Here is a 15963-nt window from a genome sequence, read left to right as displayed (position 1 = left end):
AAATGTTTAAAGGTAAAACTACAATTGGCCACGTTTAGGAAGTGTTAGCGACAAGTTCAACATGCCACTAAAATACTGAGCTAACAACAAGTAACGTTGTAGCTGGAAAAAATTGCTGAAACATATCTGAGAAATTACAAAATGCATTTATTTAAGAGAATCAAATACAATTTTTTTTCCTTGATTGCAAGCAACAAACCCTAATTTCAGAAAGAGGGTTTTAGATCAACGAAGGAAACACAGAGCTATACATAAACAGAGCCTTTTTAGGCCTTAATAAATATTAATTAATTTGTTAAAGTTTTATTTTATTTTCTTTTATAAAAAAAAGCACTATAGACAACTCCCATCCCCTTCGAAATTGGCTTTCTGATGATTTTGTGAAGCCAAAAAAGCGTTACTATCCTAAAGGAGAAATAAACAAATTGGTGATTATGACAGTAAATAAAAAAATGTCTTCCAAAAGATTTATAAACTCTGCTGCTAGGGCGGGCTGGAGCACCAATAAATATGAAATTGGGTTATCATTTGAATATCTAGGCACAGGTGTACTAAGACTTTTCAGAAGTGTATTTCCCTTTATTAAGGGTGCAGCATGTCTCGTGACAGCTCCTTCAGTGTATTAAGTCTCTTATAGCCTGGCTCATGTTTTATTTTCCTTTCTCCCTTCTTGTAAACTCATGGTGTCCCAGTATGTAATGAACCTTCCTGACACAAGGGGATGCTTTGACTGACCTTGTGTCCTGGGTACTTGCTTCGCTCTCTGTACATCTGAGGTTTCTCAAGGTTTATCTCTCAAGATCCTTCCTCACATATACTATATATCGTCATGCCAGCCTATCCTAAATTGACCCAGACATGTGAAACAGTGGAATATGCTGGGATATTTTAGAGAGCACAGGGTGTTATGGAAGACAACCGGAAGGTGGGTGGAAGAGATTGTGTGTGTGCATTTTTGTTCCTGTGCGATTATTACATGCACACAAACATGTCAATATAAATATGCACTTGATAATAACAACACTATAAAATCCCAAAATGTCTTTAAAAAGAACCTTTCAAAAAAAAAATGTACAGTCCTGCATCTTTCCCCATATAAAATTAGAGCTTTTAAAATAGTACAAATTTAAATATTGCAAAATGAAGTATGTACAGTAGGGTGGAGCGGCTTATTATAAGGAGCTCAGCAGGGGTCTGGAGTACATGTTTGTGTAATAAGAGCCAGAGTCAGAGGAGATGGGGGGCATCTCCAGCCCTTGCTTGACAGTCATGGGGTGATAGTCGACCGTACCAACAGAGCCATAGCTGGAGTAGTTCATCATATGCTCATGGGCCTGTCTTACGTCCATCTTATGGTACTGCTGCTCGGAGGACATAAGATTGGTGATGGAGAACGGATGGCTGAGCGAAAGGGTCTCTGGCTTGATGTGGCCTTCAGCACCTAGGTGCGACAGGAAGTCATCATTGGCTGGCCCCAAGTTGTGGAACATTTGCTGGTCTGGGGATTGCCGCTGATCCGAAACCGGGCTTAGGCTTGGTGAGGAGGATGCCATGCTAGGATGCTGCTGGTGCATCATCACCTGACTGTGTTCCAGGCCGGAAGGCAACCCAGGTGATTGCATTGGAGAGCTGGCACCACTGCTAGGAGCCGGGGAAGCTGATGTTTTCACTGTTGCCTCACTCGACTGCTGGGAACTAGTCTCATCCTGCACCCGCTTGGGACCAGTTTTCCGTTCACACTTGAAGCGCTTCTGCCGCCGCAGGTAGCATCCATTCTCAAACATGTTGCCCGAATCTGGGTGGAGAGTCCAGTAGGACCCCTTGCCAGGCTTTTCGGGGGACCGTGGCACCTTCACAAAGCAGTCATTGAAGGACAGGGAGTGGCGGATGGAGTTCTGCCAGCGCTGCTGGTTCTGCCGGTAGTAAGGAAAGAGATCAGTGATCCACTGGTAAATCTCATTGAGGGTCATCATCTTGTTGGGGGACTGCTGCACGGCCATGGTTATCAGAGAGATATAGGAATACGGAGGCTTGGCGTGGGAGTAGTTGCGCCTGTATGCCCTTGGATCACGCTGATAATCCAGCCCGCCCTGTCCGTACGCCAGTGAGTTCATGGGCGAGTACGGTGCCAAGGAGGAGGAACCCTGAGGAGCCACATTCATGGGCTGGCTGAGCGGGGAGATGTTCAAGGAGCTGGCTGCCATGGAGTTCACAGGGCTGCCCCCACCCGGCATGCCCGGCATAGAGCTGGCAAGCCCTGGGTTCATGTAGTTCATGCCGGCTGAGGCTGCATGTATGTCACCGGACATGTATGAGCTGCTGGGGAGGGATGATGACATACCGTGCATCCCGGAGTAGGCCTACAAGACAAAACAAAACCAGAGTTAGGAAGAGGAAGCCACCACATTGGTTATAAAACAAGTACTTAGGTCAACTTAAGCTTTATGCAGTGTCCTAATGTTTATGTAGCTGAACAAAAGTTTGTCAGATAAAGTCGACCTCGATATGGCCTTTCACTTTTAAAATAGAATACTATGCTTGCTTGAACAAACGTTTTGAGATAGCCCTATGCACATTCACTGCCCTGGTCCCCAGAGGTGCTCAGCAACACGCGGATACCTCCCATAATTCAATTTAACCTCATTGAAGTTAATAGCTTATCAAAACCTTTGTACAAAAAATGAAAACGGAGTAAGGACGAACAGAAAGGCGTAGTTAAAAATAAGTATGAAATTATTATCCTCAAAGTAATACTCTGTTGAGCCAATATACACAATCAAGTTGTATTGAATTGAACTGCCCAAGGCTGACTGACATTTTCGAAAAGTCTTCCTGTTTCGGCCCTGTGGCTGCTCTGTCTCCCTGACTCCAACTCTCTGGTCGTCTCTATAGTGAAGACATGTAGAGCGGACGAATTTCCGCTCCTCACACAGAGGCTCTCAGGCCCCGGAGCTGAACTGCTGACAAGACAGGCGGCGGCGGCGGCTACCTTGGAAAGCAATCTCGCGGGCCCTTTCAGACAGCCAAAAAACGGATCCAAAATCAATCAAATGCGGGTAAATCTGGGCCTGGCCGCCTTTGAGGGCTCCCGCCGCTTGTGTGTTCTGGAGGGGCGTAAAGCCATTGATGGGGTCAGGGGCCTGGTGTTCTCCATTGTGAGGGGACCGCCTCCCCCTGGGCCACCCACCCTGCAGGAGTCCGGCTTACAGCACCCGGCTCAGATCAATGCCCCGTCCCAGGAATGTGCAGGGGGTGGCAGGAGCCCCCCCAGGCGGGAAGACTGAGGGCACCAGGTCCAGGAGCCCAGGGAGGGAGGGGAGACACGGGGAAAGGAATGAGGGGACCGTGGGGAAAAAGAGGCAAAGAAAGGAGGGATGGTAGGGAGATGCCAAAGAAGGGATGGGCCGGGATTGGAGGGTGAAAAGGAGGTGGGTGAGGGCGGGAACAACCTTGCCGAAGGACACCTTGCCGAATGGGTGGGGACAGAAGGAGAAATGGATGAATAAAATGAACAGAAAGTGAGTAGTAAGGGAACAGATAAAGGATGCAAGCAGAAGGGCGTGGAGTCAGAGAGAGCATAACACAAACAGAAATGTGACAAACATAGAAAATAATCGAATGTGGATTCTGATGGAAGAAGGCAGATATTGAGGGAAAGTGAGTGAAAGTGGGCGAAAATGGGAGGGAAAGACAGAAATGACCAGGGATGGGAAAATGCTGGAAAGGAAAGGAGGTTGAAATATGCAAAGAAGTAAACAAAGAAATAGGCCTAAAAGGAGAGATTGATGGGTTCATTTAGAGACGCTGGTGCAAATTGATGGCACAAAAACACTCCAGAAATAATATTTGCATCAACAAGCAGGTGGGGTTTTCCTTATTCAGACCTCGGTATACAAAAAATTGGCAAGAAATATTAGCAAATTGATTTTCTGCTCCTGTAACATGCATTCTTGCTGAGTGGTTTTTAAACACTTTTTTTATGTGCATGCGCATTTACCGCCAGCAAAAATCTGGTGGAAGCACCATGTGCAAGTTGGAAGCAAGTGCGAAATTTTTACAGTTCTTAATCGGACACTGTTTGGGTGGCTAAATGAATTCCACTTTTTTGCTTTCTTGACCATGTTGCCAACCTGTTGAGCACTCGTTAAAGATGAGGAGGTTACATTTTTACGGGGGAATTCTGCTAGCATGCTGTGATTGGATGTTTTTTACACGTAAATCCGAGCTTGCCAACAGGTAATAATATGCAGTAACATACTTTCGCCCAGATTTAGTCTCTTACATGCAAAATGACGCAGCACGAGATTTAGTAATAGCCACTTGCTGAAGATGTTGGTGGTGGTGCTCACACTAAGGGGCCGATTCCGATTTCGGTCGGAAGGGCCCTGCCGACCGAACCGGAATGTGTGGCCCGGATTCCTTTCCGACTGAGCTATTCTGATGGGCTCGGTTGGAAAGGAATCCGACTCGGATCTCTGAATTGCGGACGACAGGCTCGGAGAGCCCGTCCGCTGTCCGGAAATCCTCCAGCACTCCCCCGGCCGCCTCTTTGCAACTGAGGGTTTACGATGGCAACTTTTCACTGCCTTTTCGTGCCGGGGGGGCTGGCACGAAAAGGCAGTCGGAAGCTGTCTCTGGGGGCCCCCAGCAGGGCCCCCATGGGTGTGAAGCTGCTGGATGGTGGCCTGGTGGCACCTACGGTGCCCCTCTATTGATCCCTGCACCCGGTGGCAGGCACCTTGGCGTGCCGGCCACAGGGTGCAGGGATGAACTGCACCCCTGCTTTCAACAATGCAGGCATGCATTCTGCTCGCTTGTATTGTAAAGTATAACGAATGCGACCAAACCCTGTTCGGTGGCATCGTACTAGCAGGGCTGTAACCGACGAAAGGAGGTTGGTCGGTTACAGCTCCTGGCCGATGTCAGACGGACTCATGTCCGTCCGACATCGGAATTGGCCCATTAGTCTGGTTGAGCCTCATGGTGTGGTGCAAAGTGGACTCTGCACTGTGTAATGTAGGATGTGCCCTGGAGGTGCACCATCCATCCAGTACAAATTACTGTGTTTTGACTCCAACACTGGTGTAAGGCTTCTAATGTAAGCATATCAAGAGATATACCACTTGACCTCTGGCTTGAAACTGCTTTTTCTTGGCATAAGGATTTGGAGAAAAGCTAGATTACTCTCTTTCAGTATATATGGCTTTGCACCAAAGCCCAAAGCTTTTGTGCTGGCCGGCCACAGATACTCCCCACCCACTTAGATACATTAGCAGGCTTGTGGTGCAAAGGGTCTGGGCGCAGCACAAAGGTCAAGTTTCATTGTAAAATAGCTTTTTTGAGTGATAGTTGATTTTTTGTTGCACTCTGCGATGCTTTCTATGTATTAGCATTTATGTAGTTTGAACGTAGCTATGACGCAGGGAGTGCTGTAGGTTAGGATGGAAGTCTGGCAGACGATCTACAAGATTGTGTACATCAATTTAGGGAACTGCACAAAAACGTCCACACACATTACATTTTGGGTGGCACAGAGAGATTCAATTATTTTCCAAGAATCGCAAAATGTTAAGCCAAGCACCAAAGATCGGATTCGAACCAAGATTCCAGGTTACAAAAGTGGCAGCTCTAGCCACCAGGCCACTTCTCCCATGCTTTGTGCCACTTCGTGACACACGAGTACCAGCGAAACACCATGGTTGGTTTTACGTCATCGTGTTCCCTGTACTGCACATTTTTGGTCATACCAATTCCTCCAGGTGTTGCCTGGAAATGTCTGCTGGTGAAAAACATGGTTGGAGCTCAATTAGAGTCAAACCCGTGATTGCAAATTTTATTTATTTATTTTGAAAGTTTTATATAGCGCGAACAAGATCTTTGCAGATATCAGAGCGCTTTACAAGGGCATGGGGATACAAAATACAAAGTAATAAAGCGTATATACAAAGTAATATATGAGGTAGTTAGGTACAAGGTGCTAGTTACATAGGTGGGTCAAAGGACATGAGGTAGGTCACAGGTGAGGTAGTGTCGGTACACAGTGTATTGACAAACAATTGCGTCAATAGTATAAAGTGCAATAATAAGGAGCATATACTTGCTTAAGCGTGTTTAGAATATTTAGAGTTTAAAGGTGGGCACAGTTGAGGTGGGAGTGAGCCGGGTGTATAGTCCCCCCGGTGCGACAGTAGTAGGGAAGTAAGGAACGTTGAGGTGGAAAGGGTAAAGTGTGCAAGGTCAACCAGGTGCGCCAACAATATAACAATATACATAATCAACCAGGTGCATCAAACATTATAACAAAATACAAAGAGTGAGCGTATACAGTTAAGTAATTCGATAATACGGGTGGTACAATAGACCAGGGTCGGGCAGGACTTACAGAGCAGATTCATGAGTGATACGGAATAATAGATCATGTGTATTTTGCCATGAGGATCGCTTTAACTTCCTTCTTAAAGATTGTGTTGGAGGAAATGAGCCTTGTTTCCGGAGGGAGTGAGTTCCAGATCCTGGGTGCCATTCCTGAAAAGGAGCGTATATAAGTTTTTTCCTTCCGAAATCTTCGAGGTTTCAGCAAAAGATTGTTTGTGCTTCTAGTAGTTCGGGAGCCACCCGAAATTGTCAGCTTTTGAGTGAGGTAGGCGGGTGAATTCAGGTGCACAGCCTTGTGTGTCATGCATGCGATTTTCAGTTGTATTCTGGCTTCAAAAGGTAGCCAGTTCAGTGATTTAAAGTCCGGGGAGATATGCGAGTGTTTTTTTGAGCCTGTGACGAGTCTCGCTGCGGCGTTAAGGGACGCTCTTAGGGGTGCCGTTGTAGTTAGGGGGAGCCCGCAGAGGGCGGTGCTACCGTATTCTATGTGCGGGATGACTATAGATTGTACTGCAGTTTGGAAGTCTTTGGCAGGAAGGAAAGGTTTAAGTTTTCTCAGGGTATTGATTTGGAAGTTCGCTCCTTTGGTTGCCTTGCTGATGTGCTGCTGCATGTTGAGATTGGTGTCAAGTGTTATGCCTAAAGATTTTGCTGAGTCTACTACGATGGGCTGTACATTTAGAGCCGTTAAGTGCTTAAGCCATGTTTGAGCCGTGGATATTTTAGCGGGAGGTGAGATCAGGAGGAACTCGGTCTTCAGAGCATTGAGTTTGAGGTGATTCTCAGCAAGCCAGGATTGGGTGTTTCTGATCGTGGTGTTCAGAAGCATGATGTCCTTGGGAGATTGTATTTTGAGATAAAGTTGGGTGTCGTCGGCATACATGTGAAAGTGCACATTAGATGCCTGTAACAACGTAGTGAGAGGTTCCATAACTAGGTTGAACAGTGTTGGGGAGAGAGAGGATCCTTGAGGGACGCCTAGCGATACAGGTACCGGAGAATGAAGTTGAAATACTGTTAATGTATTTCCCTTTAGAAACTCACTCATCTGTGCATCATTGAGTAAGGCAAGGGTGATCTTCATGGTTGTTAAAAAGTTTTGCAATTTCTGAAAGCCCTTTTCGGATGGTCTATCCCACTGGTTGGTTCTGCTGGTGGCACATGCGGGGATCAAATAATTAACAGAGGGTTTGAGTCAAGAAAAAGTTTCCACCTGTGTGTGTCACCTAAGGGTAGCAAATGTGAAACTGCCCCTAGAATTACCAGACCTTGAGCTACGAAATCAGTACTGATGTATTATCTGCATGGATATGGCACTTTTGCCAGCAAAAAAATCTGCTAGATGGATTTATTTGTCTCTGCAGCTTTGTCATAGGAGGATCCTACAATTGGATGTCAATACATTCGTTAATGCCATTGTGATCAGGACCGACAGAGGCATAGCTTTGTGAATAGTGCCACACATTTGTACTAACTTTCTTCCACTAACTTCACACTTCCCTTCTGGACTTGCAAACTGAAACAAACATTGGCAAAACTGATAGAGCTAGCACTGACTACCAGCCTTTCAGCTGTGTCAATTCTTGTTTTGTCCTCTGTTTTATGCAGAGCCTAATTTTTAGGGTAAATTACCAGGCCTTCCTCAATCTAAAAAAAAAACACAACACTGGCTAAAAACAACAATATTTTTGGGCCTCAAATAAGCACAAACAACCATAGAAGTAGTCCCTGGCATTGAAAAGAGCTACTTTTTTTTGTAAAGTTGTGCCTTGAGAAAAGGCAGCATGCCGTTGCTTGCAGAGACATTAGCTAGTGGCGGAAGAGGGCTGATGCACTGTTCTAGCCTGTATGCTGTAGTGGTCACAAGAAAAATGTGAATGACACAATACCAGACCAACAGGTGAAGACAGCTGACTGAATACTCCTACAAGCATATCATAAATATAATTTTAGAATGATCAAAAGGTATTGACTAGCATCAGACCTAAAAACAGGTATAATCGGTGCACGCAGTGTAAGCATTTACCCTAACACTCCCATATAAAATTATTTCCAAAGGAAGAAAAAAGGCACATTTTGCATAAACCTACACTTGGGGATTGTCCGCACTGTGAGCGATGCATTGCCAGAATGTTGGGTTCGAAAAGGGTCATGAACTGTCGACAAGTCATAGATCACTGTGATCTACACTCGCCACCTCTTAAATTTTTTTAAAATATGGAATTCTAATCTGGTTGGTGGATTATGCCTAGCCAGTAATGATTTCCTCATTTCTGGTGACCCCATCCCAGATTGCAAAAAGCCTAAGGCAGAAACAGAAAAACGAAACGCAGGGCCAACCCCAAAACAGAGCTAGAGACAGTGGAATATACATTGTCACAGCCAGCAAGGATGTGTTCAGACTGCAGCTACATAGACTGAAAATCTATGTATCTACATATGTTTTAAGCTGTTTAAAGATGCAATTATTTATTATGTGTAAAAGATTGTTCTCACAAAAGTAGATATCTGTACTATCTCTTTTAAGATGTGTATATATTTTAAAATTGGCTTATGCAGAGAATGAAGTAAAATAAAGTGCCAGTTTGGCGATCCACTGCACTTTTCAAAGCCTCTTTCTAAAGCGATCTAATAAAAAGGGTGAAGACGTTTTTTGAAGTGAGAAACTTCAAGACCCGTTAGCACTTCAAAGAAAAGATGAGTTTAGAATCCAGCAGGCTTTACGACAAAACAACTGAAGAATGTCGTTGATATGACAGGTTTTAATCCTGTTAGCGGGGCCCAAGTTACCGACTTCGGAAGGATGACGGGCTGAACGAGCACTGTCAGGATTTCAACTGATAACTGCAGATAACTACCTGTTTATCATTGAGCTGACCAATCCTGTCGTACCTAACTGATGTATTCGTCATCATTCTCAGGATGGGATTCATGCTAAACATGTTGCTCAACAAAAAAAACAATGAAAATGATGATAGTAACTATGTTTTTCTGGTAGATTTAGGCTTGGGCCAGTATTCCTGTTGCCATGTTAAGTGGTCACAGTGCTTCAATGATGAACATGGAAGGCGCTATTGTGTTGTTTTTCAGCAAGCCCACTCAGCTCTGAACAATGAAAGGCTTCCCTCAGGATTAAATTCATGGGCGATGTGTGTGTGTGTGTGTGTGTGTGTATATATATATATATATATATATATATATATATATATATATATATATATGTATGTATATATATATATATATATATCTACTATATCTATATATGTGTGTACATATGTATATATATAGACATATATATCTACTATATCTATATATGTATGTATATATATATATATATACTGTCTCCTTAGCTCATTAGGGGGGCTTGGCAGATGACAAGAATCCAGCTTTTTATGTCTTAAGTCATCAGTTCTGGGGCATTCTATCCCGAGCCCTGATATTCCATTTAACTGGCATCAACTCATCCTGCCATGATATAACATCACTCACTTTTGGAGCAATCTCAACTGCACCTTTAGACCTACCTTTAATATGGCATTAATGTCTAGAGGAAGGCCAAAAGTGACTTTTGGTAGGGCGGAATCCCCAGAGGTGTGTTGTACATTTTATACATACTTAAATGCTCTTTCGATTATTTTGATAAGTGTGGCGAATAAGATACATTTTATAAAATATTTGCATGATGTTTTAAGTTTTTTTAAACTTGGTAACACTTTACCAGTGGTGCATGCATAGTCATTCGCTCAAAAAAGCGTTGGAGGAAGTGTGTTATGCAAAAAAAGAGAAATCTGCTGGAAAATTGTTTGTTCAATTTTTTTACGTAATAACAACTCATGAAATATTTTGTTTCTTGCTCAAGTTTTGAAGAAAACGTGAGTGCCTTTTTTCAGCAGGTGTTAGAAGATAATTAGATTTTCAATTTTCGCAACTTTTTTAATCTACTTTTGATGGGATTTAAATCACTTACAATGAAGATATTAATATTTTTAAAGTGAAACTGACTGCGCTGTACTTAGTTATAAACAAACTGAATGACTGCGCTGTACTTAGTTTTAAAATGAAACTGAGTAACTGCGCTGTACTTGGTCGGCTGCTGTAGCCTTCTTGTTTAGATACCCCTTCCTCACTTCTAAATGCAACTGGAGTGCTTGCGTCTTGTCGGTATTGGAATAGGCGGGGCCTTATGGGGATAAGCACAGGTGTGAGATCCGGACAAGGAATTATCTTCCAGCAATAGCACAATATGCACCCCACTTTGCACAAATGTAATTTGGGATTTGATTCCTGGAGAACCCCTGTGAATGTATGTCTGCTGCAGATTCACATGAGGTGTCACAAGCATAGCTATTTCTCTATAGGGAAATGTAACAGATGGAAATATAGACTTACAGAAATGTGACACAAAATTGCTATCACTCCTGAAAATGCTTGTGTACAATTCACTCAGAGCATTTTTTGCCAGTGTAGAAGCCACCTACCTGCACCACCATCATTACCTTCTAATTGCCACTCTGAGAGTTCAATTACTGTATACTTAAATTGGAGTACATGTAAAGGAGGTGAGGGTCGAGTAGTGGGACATACGGCCTGCAGACTGTTAGCAAATACCCATGAATCTGAGGTTGTTCACCAACTTTTGCTGGTAGGACCACCTAGGAATTTTCACAAACCCTCCCCTAGTAAGAGATTGACTTACAGGGAAATTCCAAACAGTAGTGGAATTCCTGTGTGAACGAACGAATCCCATTTGAAATGATAACATTCCACCTTCTAGATTCTGTGATTTAGGAGTGATATTTTTCTCATGCAAAAAACTATTGAAATGTGGGCCCAGTGTAGTCGCACCACCAGCATCATTATATTTTTTTAGGGTTAAGGGTACGGCACAACATTTTTCTCTCAGGCGATCCTGCCGTTGCATGGACTTTTCAGTCAATTGAGACTGGATTGGGCAGAAAGGCAAAACAAAAAGGTGAGCTTTCAACATCTGATATTAAATTACTTGAATGTATCGTAATGTTTTATGGCGTTCAGCGCAACTAGGATGTTAAACAGGTATTTATGAATAAAATAAACCTGGTTGAACACCTTGAGGTAGAATAAGGGGTGGGCCTTTAGTTAGAATTAGGGGCGGGTGTCATTTGTTGCAGTGTAACTATGTGAAATTACAGAAATGGAGAATGCACCCTCTCTGTTCCTCTGCTCCTGGGTTGTCATTTTTTCTCTAAATTACCCGCACCGTGTAATCGTGTAATTTTCATTCATTTTTAAATTATTAGATTACACCCTTTGTGTAATTTGGAGTAACTGGGGGAAAAATGCCTACCCAGGAGCACAGGAACAGAGTGCGAGCAAAGTTACTCCGGCGCAAATGCATGTAATAAAGAGACACCATAGAACAGAAGAAGCTATCCTAGAGATGAGTGGTATGGCCCAGTGCCCTTGCACTGCGGTACTCTTAATCACCGCTTTCTTACACACCTGTAATATTATTTCCACAGCCAACCCTTGTTCACACCTTTACATGTGCACGGGGTCCTATGGAACCAAGCAGGTGTAGCCAAAGGGTAGACAGAGTCTTATTCCAGCAAAAAATGTATCTGTTGTATTAAGATATGTTTCACGCTAGGCCTCAGACTGTATGGTGACTAGTAGTGGAAGGTGGTGTTCCCAGCAAAGTTTTGCAGTTTCCAACTTTCACCCTCTGTGAAGGCTTCAAAGTTTCTCGGTTTATATTTGCATACAGCTGTCGAAAGTTGTTCTCCCCTTCAGGACATAACTTTTCACATATTTGAGCCAATCTAAGCTGGACAATATGTGCAGACATTTTTTTATGAAGTTCTACTTTTGATAGACAATTTTCTGTGTTCAATGGCATCTCCCAAGAGAAAGAAAACGTACTGTCTTCTGCAAAGTATACATCATGCAAAGCCATTTGTTAGTACTGAATAAGATCACCTCACTATGCGCACTAACCAACTAAGCTGTCTGAGCAGGTGCGCCCATCCTCTTTAGCCCTCTGCTCTGAAAAAGCACAAACATGGTGGAATGTACCTGAGCGGCCACATATTAATTTTATTCGGTATTGACAACATAAATTCAGCCAGCACTAGTGAGAAAACCTCAAAAACATCAAAAGACGAGCATTAATCTGCAGCTATTTTAAATTAATAATGTTTACGATGGGTTTTATGCACTCAAATGTAGGGTTGGAGCAGATAAATTTATTCTTCACAATATAAAAAAACAGAAAGTAGTAAACATTGAATTTCGGTTCGGGGTTCCTGCTCAATAAAAAATCTTATGTATGAGAACATGTGGACCTTTGGCAATACCGGTAATATGCAAGCTGGCAGCTAAAGTAGCTCGGTGGGTTAATGACCCGTTACGAAGGTCTGGGTCTACCGTGCAGCTTTCAAGTCCTGCTTGTCTGATTGGCTATATATGCCTCATTACGTGATTTATAAAATGAGTACTCATGACTAAGGGCCATATGTATCAAGGCCAAATGGGTTCGCAAACGCCGAAATTGGCAGAATTTCGGCATTTGCGAACCCATTTTCGCAAAAATGGTATGTATGAAAGAATTTGGGAGCAAAATAAGGAATTGCAAAATTTGCCACTCCTTATTTTGCGATTGCATTTAAGGAATCGCAAATTTTGCGATTCCTTAAATGCAATGTATTAAGCAAAAAAAAAAAAAAAAAAAAAAATGCCCTTAAGGAATCGCAAATTACCACCAACTTGTAGATGGTGTTATTTTGCGATTTCTTTTATAAATGCACTTTATGCAATTTGTAAAGGTGCCATGTGACGCTCATACATGCCCTTAGGGCATGTATGTGCGCCATATGTGCACACATGTCATTTTCAGGGGTGCAGCAGGGTGTTCTTGAGACACCCCTGCACCCTTGAAATTATTCTCAAATTGCGATTAGCAAATTGCGAATCGCAAAATGAAAATATTTTCGCATTCATTCCTATGGGCCTCCTGGCCCATAGAAATGAATGGGAAATTATTCCTTAATTGCGATTAGCAATTTGCTAATCGCAATTAAGGAATTTTAAGAAATCGCAAAAAAAAAGCGAATTTCTACATACATACCATTTTCGATTTCTAAATAGCGATTCCTTAAAAATCGCTATTTAGAAATCGCAAAAGGGAATGTTGATACATATGGCCCTAGGAGTCATAGTAACAGCCCCCACCACCGGGCTAAAGTTTTAGAAGTTAACAAACTTTGAAAAAAAAAATAATATATATAAACACACATTATCTATTTCTTGAGGGAGGAGGGATTCCAGTACTCAATGTCTACATATATGAATGATATAGCGGTAAGAAAAGTCTTCAATTTACTAGTCTGAAAAGCTTCAAAGTGAAGGCCCGACTGGGATTTTCTCTCAAGCCACCTTTCTTCGCAGCTTTAAATCTCCGAAAACAAAAGTAATACACTTGTCTTTTACAGTGTAATCCAGAACATCTGGGCTGATTGTATTTTTTCGTGTTGTTTGCAGATAAAGTATTTCTATACAGAGCCCCATCATGCTTTGGGAGCCTGGAAAGCAGCCGTGGGGGTAAGGTTTAGTTATAACTCGTATAAGGAATTTCACAATAAAGTGTTATTTGTGCTGCCGCGGGAGCATCTTAAATGCAAGCGCTATAATAAGAGTGTGTTGTGCGTGGTGTGTTTGAGATCTGCAATCAAAAACCAGGATGTGGTCGAAAGGTGAGATTCTGTACTTCTGCCAGTACTAAATATTACACTTGGATGTTTACTTTGCACACACTTATTTTTCAGGAACAGAATCACGCGATATTGTCTTTATGCATTGCCGACGCCGGGATTAGAACCTCGGTTTTTCTGGGTTATAAACTCAGGAAATCTGACCAAATGGACTTCCCAATTCACACAGGCTGTATTGCAGGCAATGTAGTTTCAGTCCTACTTTTGAAAGGCCTTCCCGAGGTACTGCATGCCCTTCTCGCCCAAGTCAAGTGGTTCAATTGCCATTTTGTTACATATGGATCCTCGATTCCCGAAAAATGTATTTGAATTAACGCCTCCAGAGGGACGTTGGAATCCTGCCGTCACCTGGTCTCTCTCTCTGGTCAATTTCCAAGGGCTGGAACCGTTATTTCGCGAAACATTCCTGCTGGCCCTCTGGCTGCAGCAATGTTGGCTTTTTTCTAAAAGTTCGCCGCCAAAAGGCCGCAAAATCGACCCCTACCTCCATGTCCCTGCTGCGACACACCACACACCTCGGGAGGAAGCCATAGGTCTCAATCCATGCAATGACAGGTCCCTTCCTAAGGTAGCGAAATAGTTTCCGTACATTGGGGAAACAGTCCACCGTGCTGCTAGGCGCAGGCCTCACTGCACCTGCTGCACCAATCTTAACTCCCGGCTGACGTCAGACTTTTCCCGCCTCAGTCTCGGGCCTCAGGGCCACGTCTGTCATCTCACCTTGGGGCTGCGGGCGTAGCCTGTAGGCCTCACGTTTAGTAGTTCCCAAACGTGCGCATTAGCATCAGATTTGCTCGGGTTTCCCCTCTTTTTGTGGCTCTCCCTGAAAACCCTATGCTAAGGCGCTACCACAGGAAGCGGCCATTTCCTTGCATAAGAAAGGGCAACCAGACAGCGCTGTGTCGCCTCCTGGGAATCAAGTGCACCCCACGGAGCAGGCTTATGTCTCGCTTCCGGTTTAGGCCTAAACTTGTGCCAGTCTTACAGCTGTGATTCAAATGCTCTCTGGCACTGAAAGGCACCTGCCGCAACCTTGTACTGTGCCCCGTCACCCTTTTGTGGCACTTCATTACTCTTTTTGGATCACTGCACCACATGGGCCTTTTCATAGACTGAAAACCGGCAGGACTCTCCCCCTTTCAGCTTACTTTCAGCTGTAACCGGATCTTTCGGCAAAAAAATTATAAATACAACTAAAAGAACTGGGAGCTCCAGATAGCAAAGAAAATAAAAGAGAAAATGAGTGCTTGTCATCCGACATTGGAAGACGAGAGAGATGTGACAGAGAATAGAACCTGAATAGGGAAAACTGAGGCATTAACAATGACTTCCCACATCTCGAGGCACTGGATGGCTAAAATGCGCGCTTGTTTGAGCCAATTATTGCGCCATTAGGAACAGTTAGCCACATGTTCGGGAAACAAGCAATGGTCCTAAATACAGCTTCCTTTAGAATGAACATAGCTATGCACCTTCTCTCTATAAGCTGTCTTGCATTCCACAGAGTTCAGTTTGCATCAACATCCTGCCAGGTAACCATCTCTGTGCTTTAATATCCAATTAACATGGCATAAAATACACGAATTTCAGTTCAAAGCTCTAATTTGATTCTCACTTGCTGTCATGCTATGTAACTTCATTCGTGTATTTTATTCTGATTACTGTTATTATCAAAAGTGCAGAGGGTACTCTGAGGTTGTGCTAAATTATTATGACATACAAGGATGATGTATTACTTTTGAGGTGGAATTTGCATACTCTTAAAATTTTAAAACAATCTTGGTCAACCAATTTGTGCAGCTTGTAAAGTGAGTTAAACAAAAAAAAGGGATGCGAAAAG

The 15963-nt window shown here is 43.2% G+C and overlaps 1 protein-coding gene across 1 annotated transcript in view; it reads right to left on the bottom strand.

Annotated features, from left to right (window-relative positions):
* Positions 1 to 223: 223 nt before the first annotated feature.
* Positions 224 to 15963, bottom strand: part of LOC144782939 (forkhead box protein A4-like) — a 120384-nt gene continuing 104644 nt past the window's right edge. Inside the window, exon 2 of the mRNA XM_078662169.1 lies at positions 224 to 2360. Within this exon, the coding sequence (XP_078518295.1) occupies positions 1173 to 2348 (1176 nt within the window). The 5' untranslated portion in view covers positions 2349 to 2360 and the 3' untranslated portion in view covers positions 224 to 1172. The remainder of the gene's footprint in view (positions 2361 to 15963) is intronic.

Source organism: Lissotriton helveticus, chromosome 9 (genome assembly GCF_964261635.1).
Source record: "Lissotriton helveticus chromosome 9, aLisHel1.1, whole genome shotgun sequence".
Lineage (NCBI taxonomy): Eukaryota > Metazoa > Chordata > Amphibia > Caudata > Salamandridae > Lissotriton > Lissotriton helveticus.
Note: the sequence above shows the minus strand (reverse complement) of the source record. Positions and strands in the feature narration are given on the sequence as shown.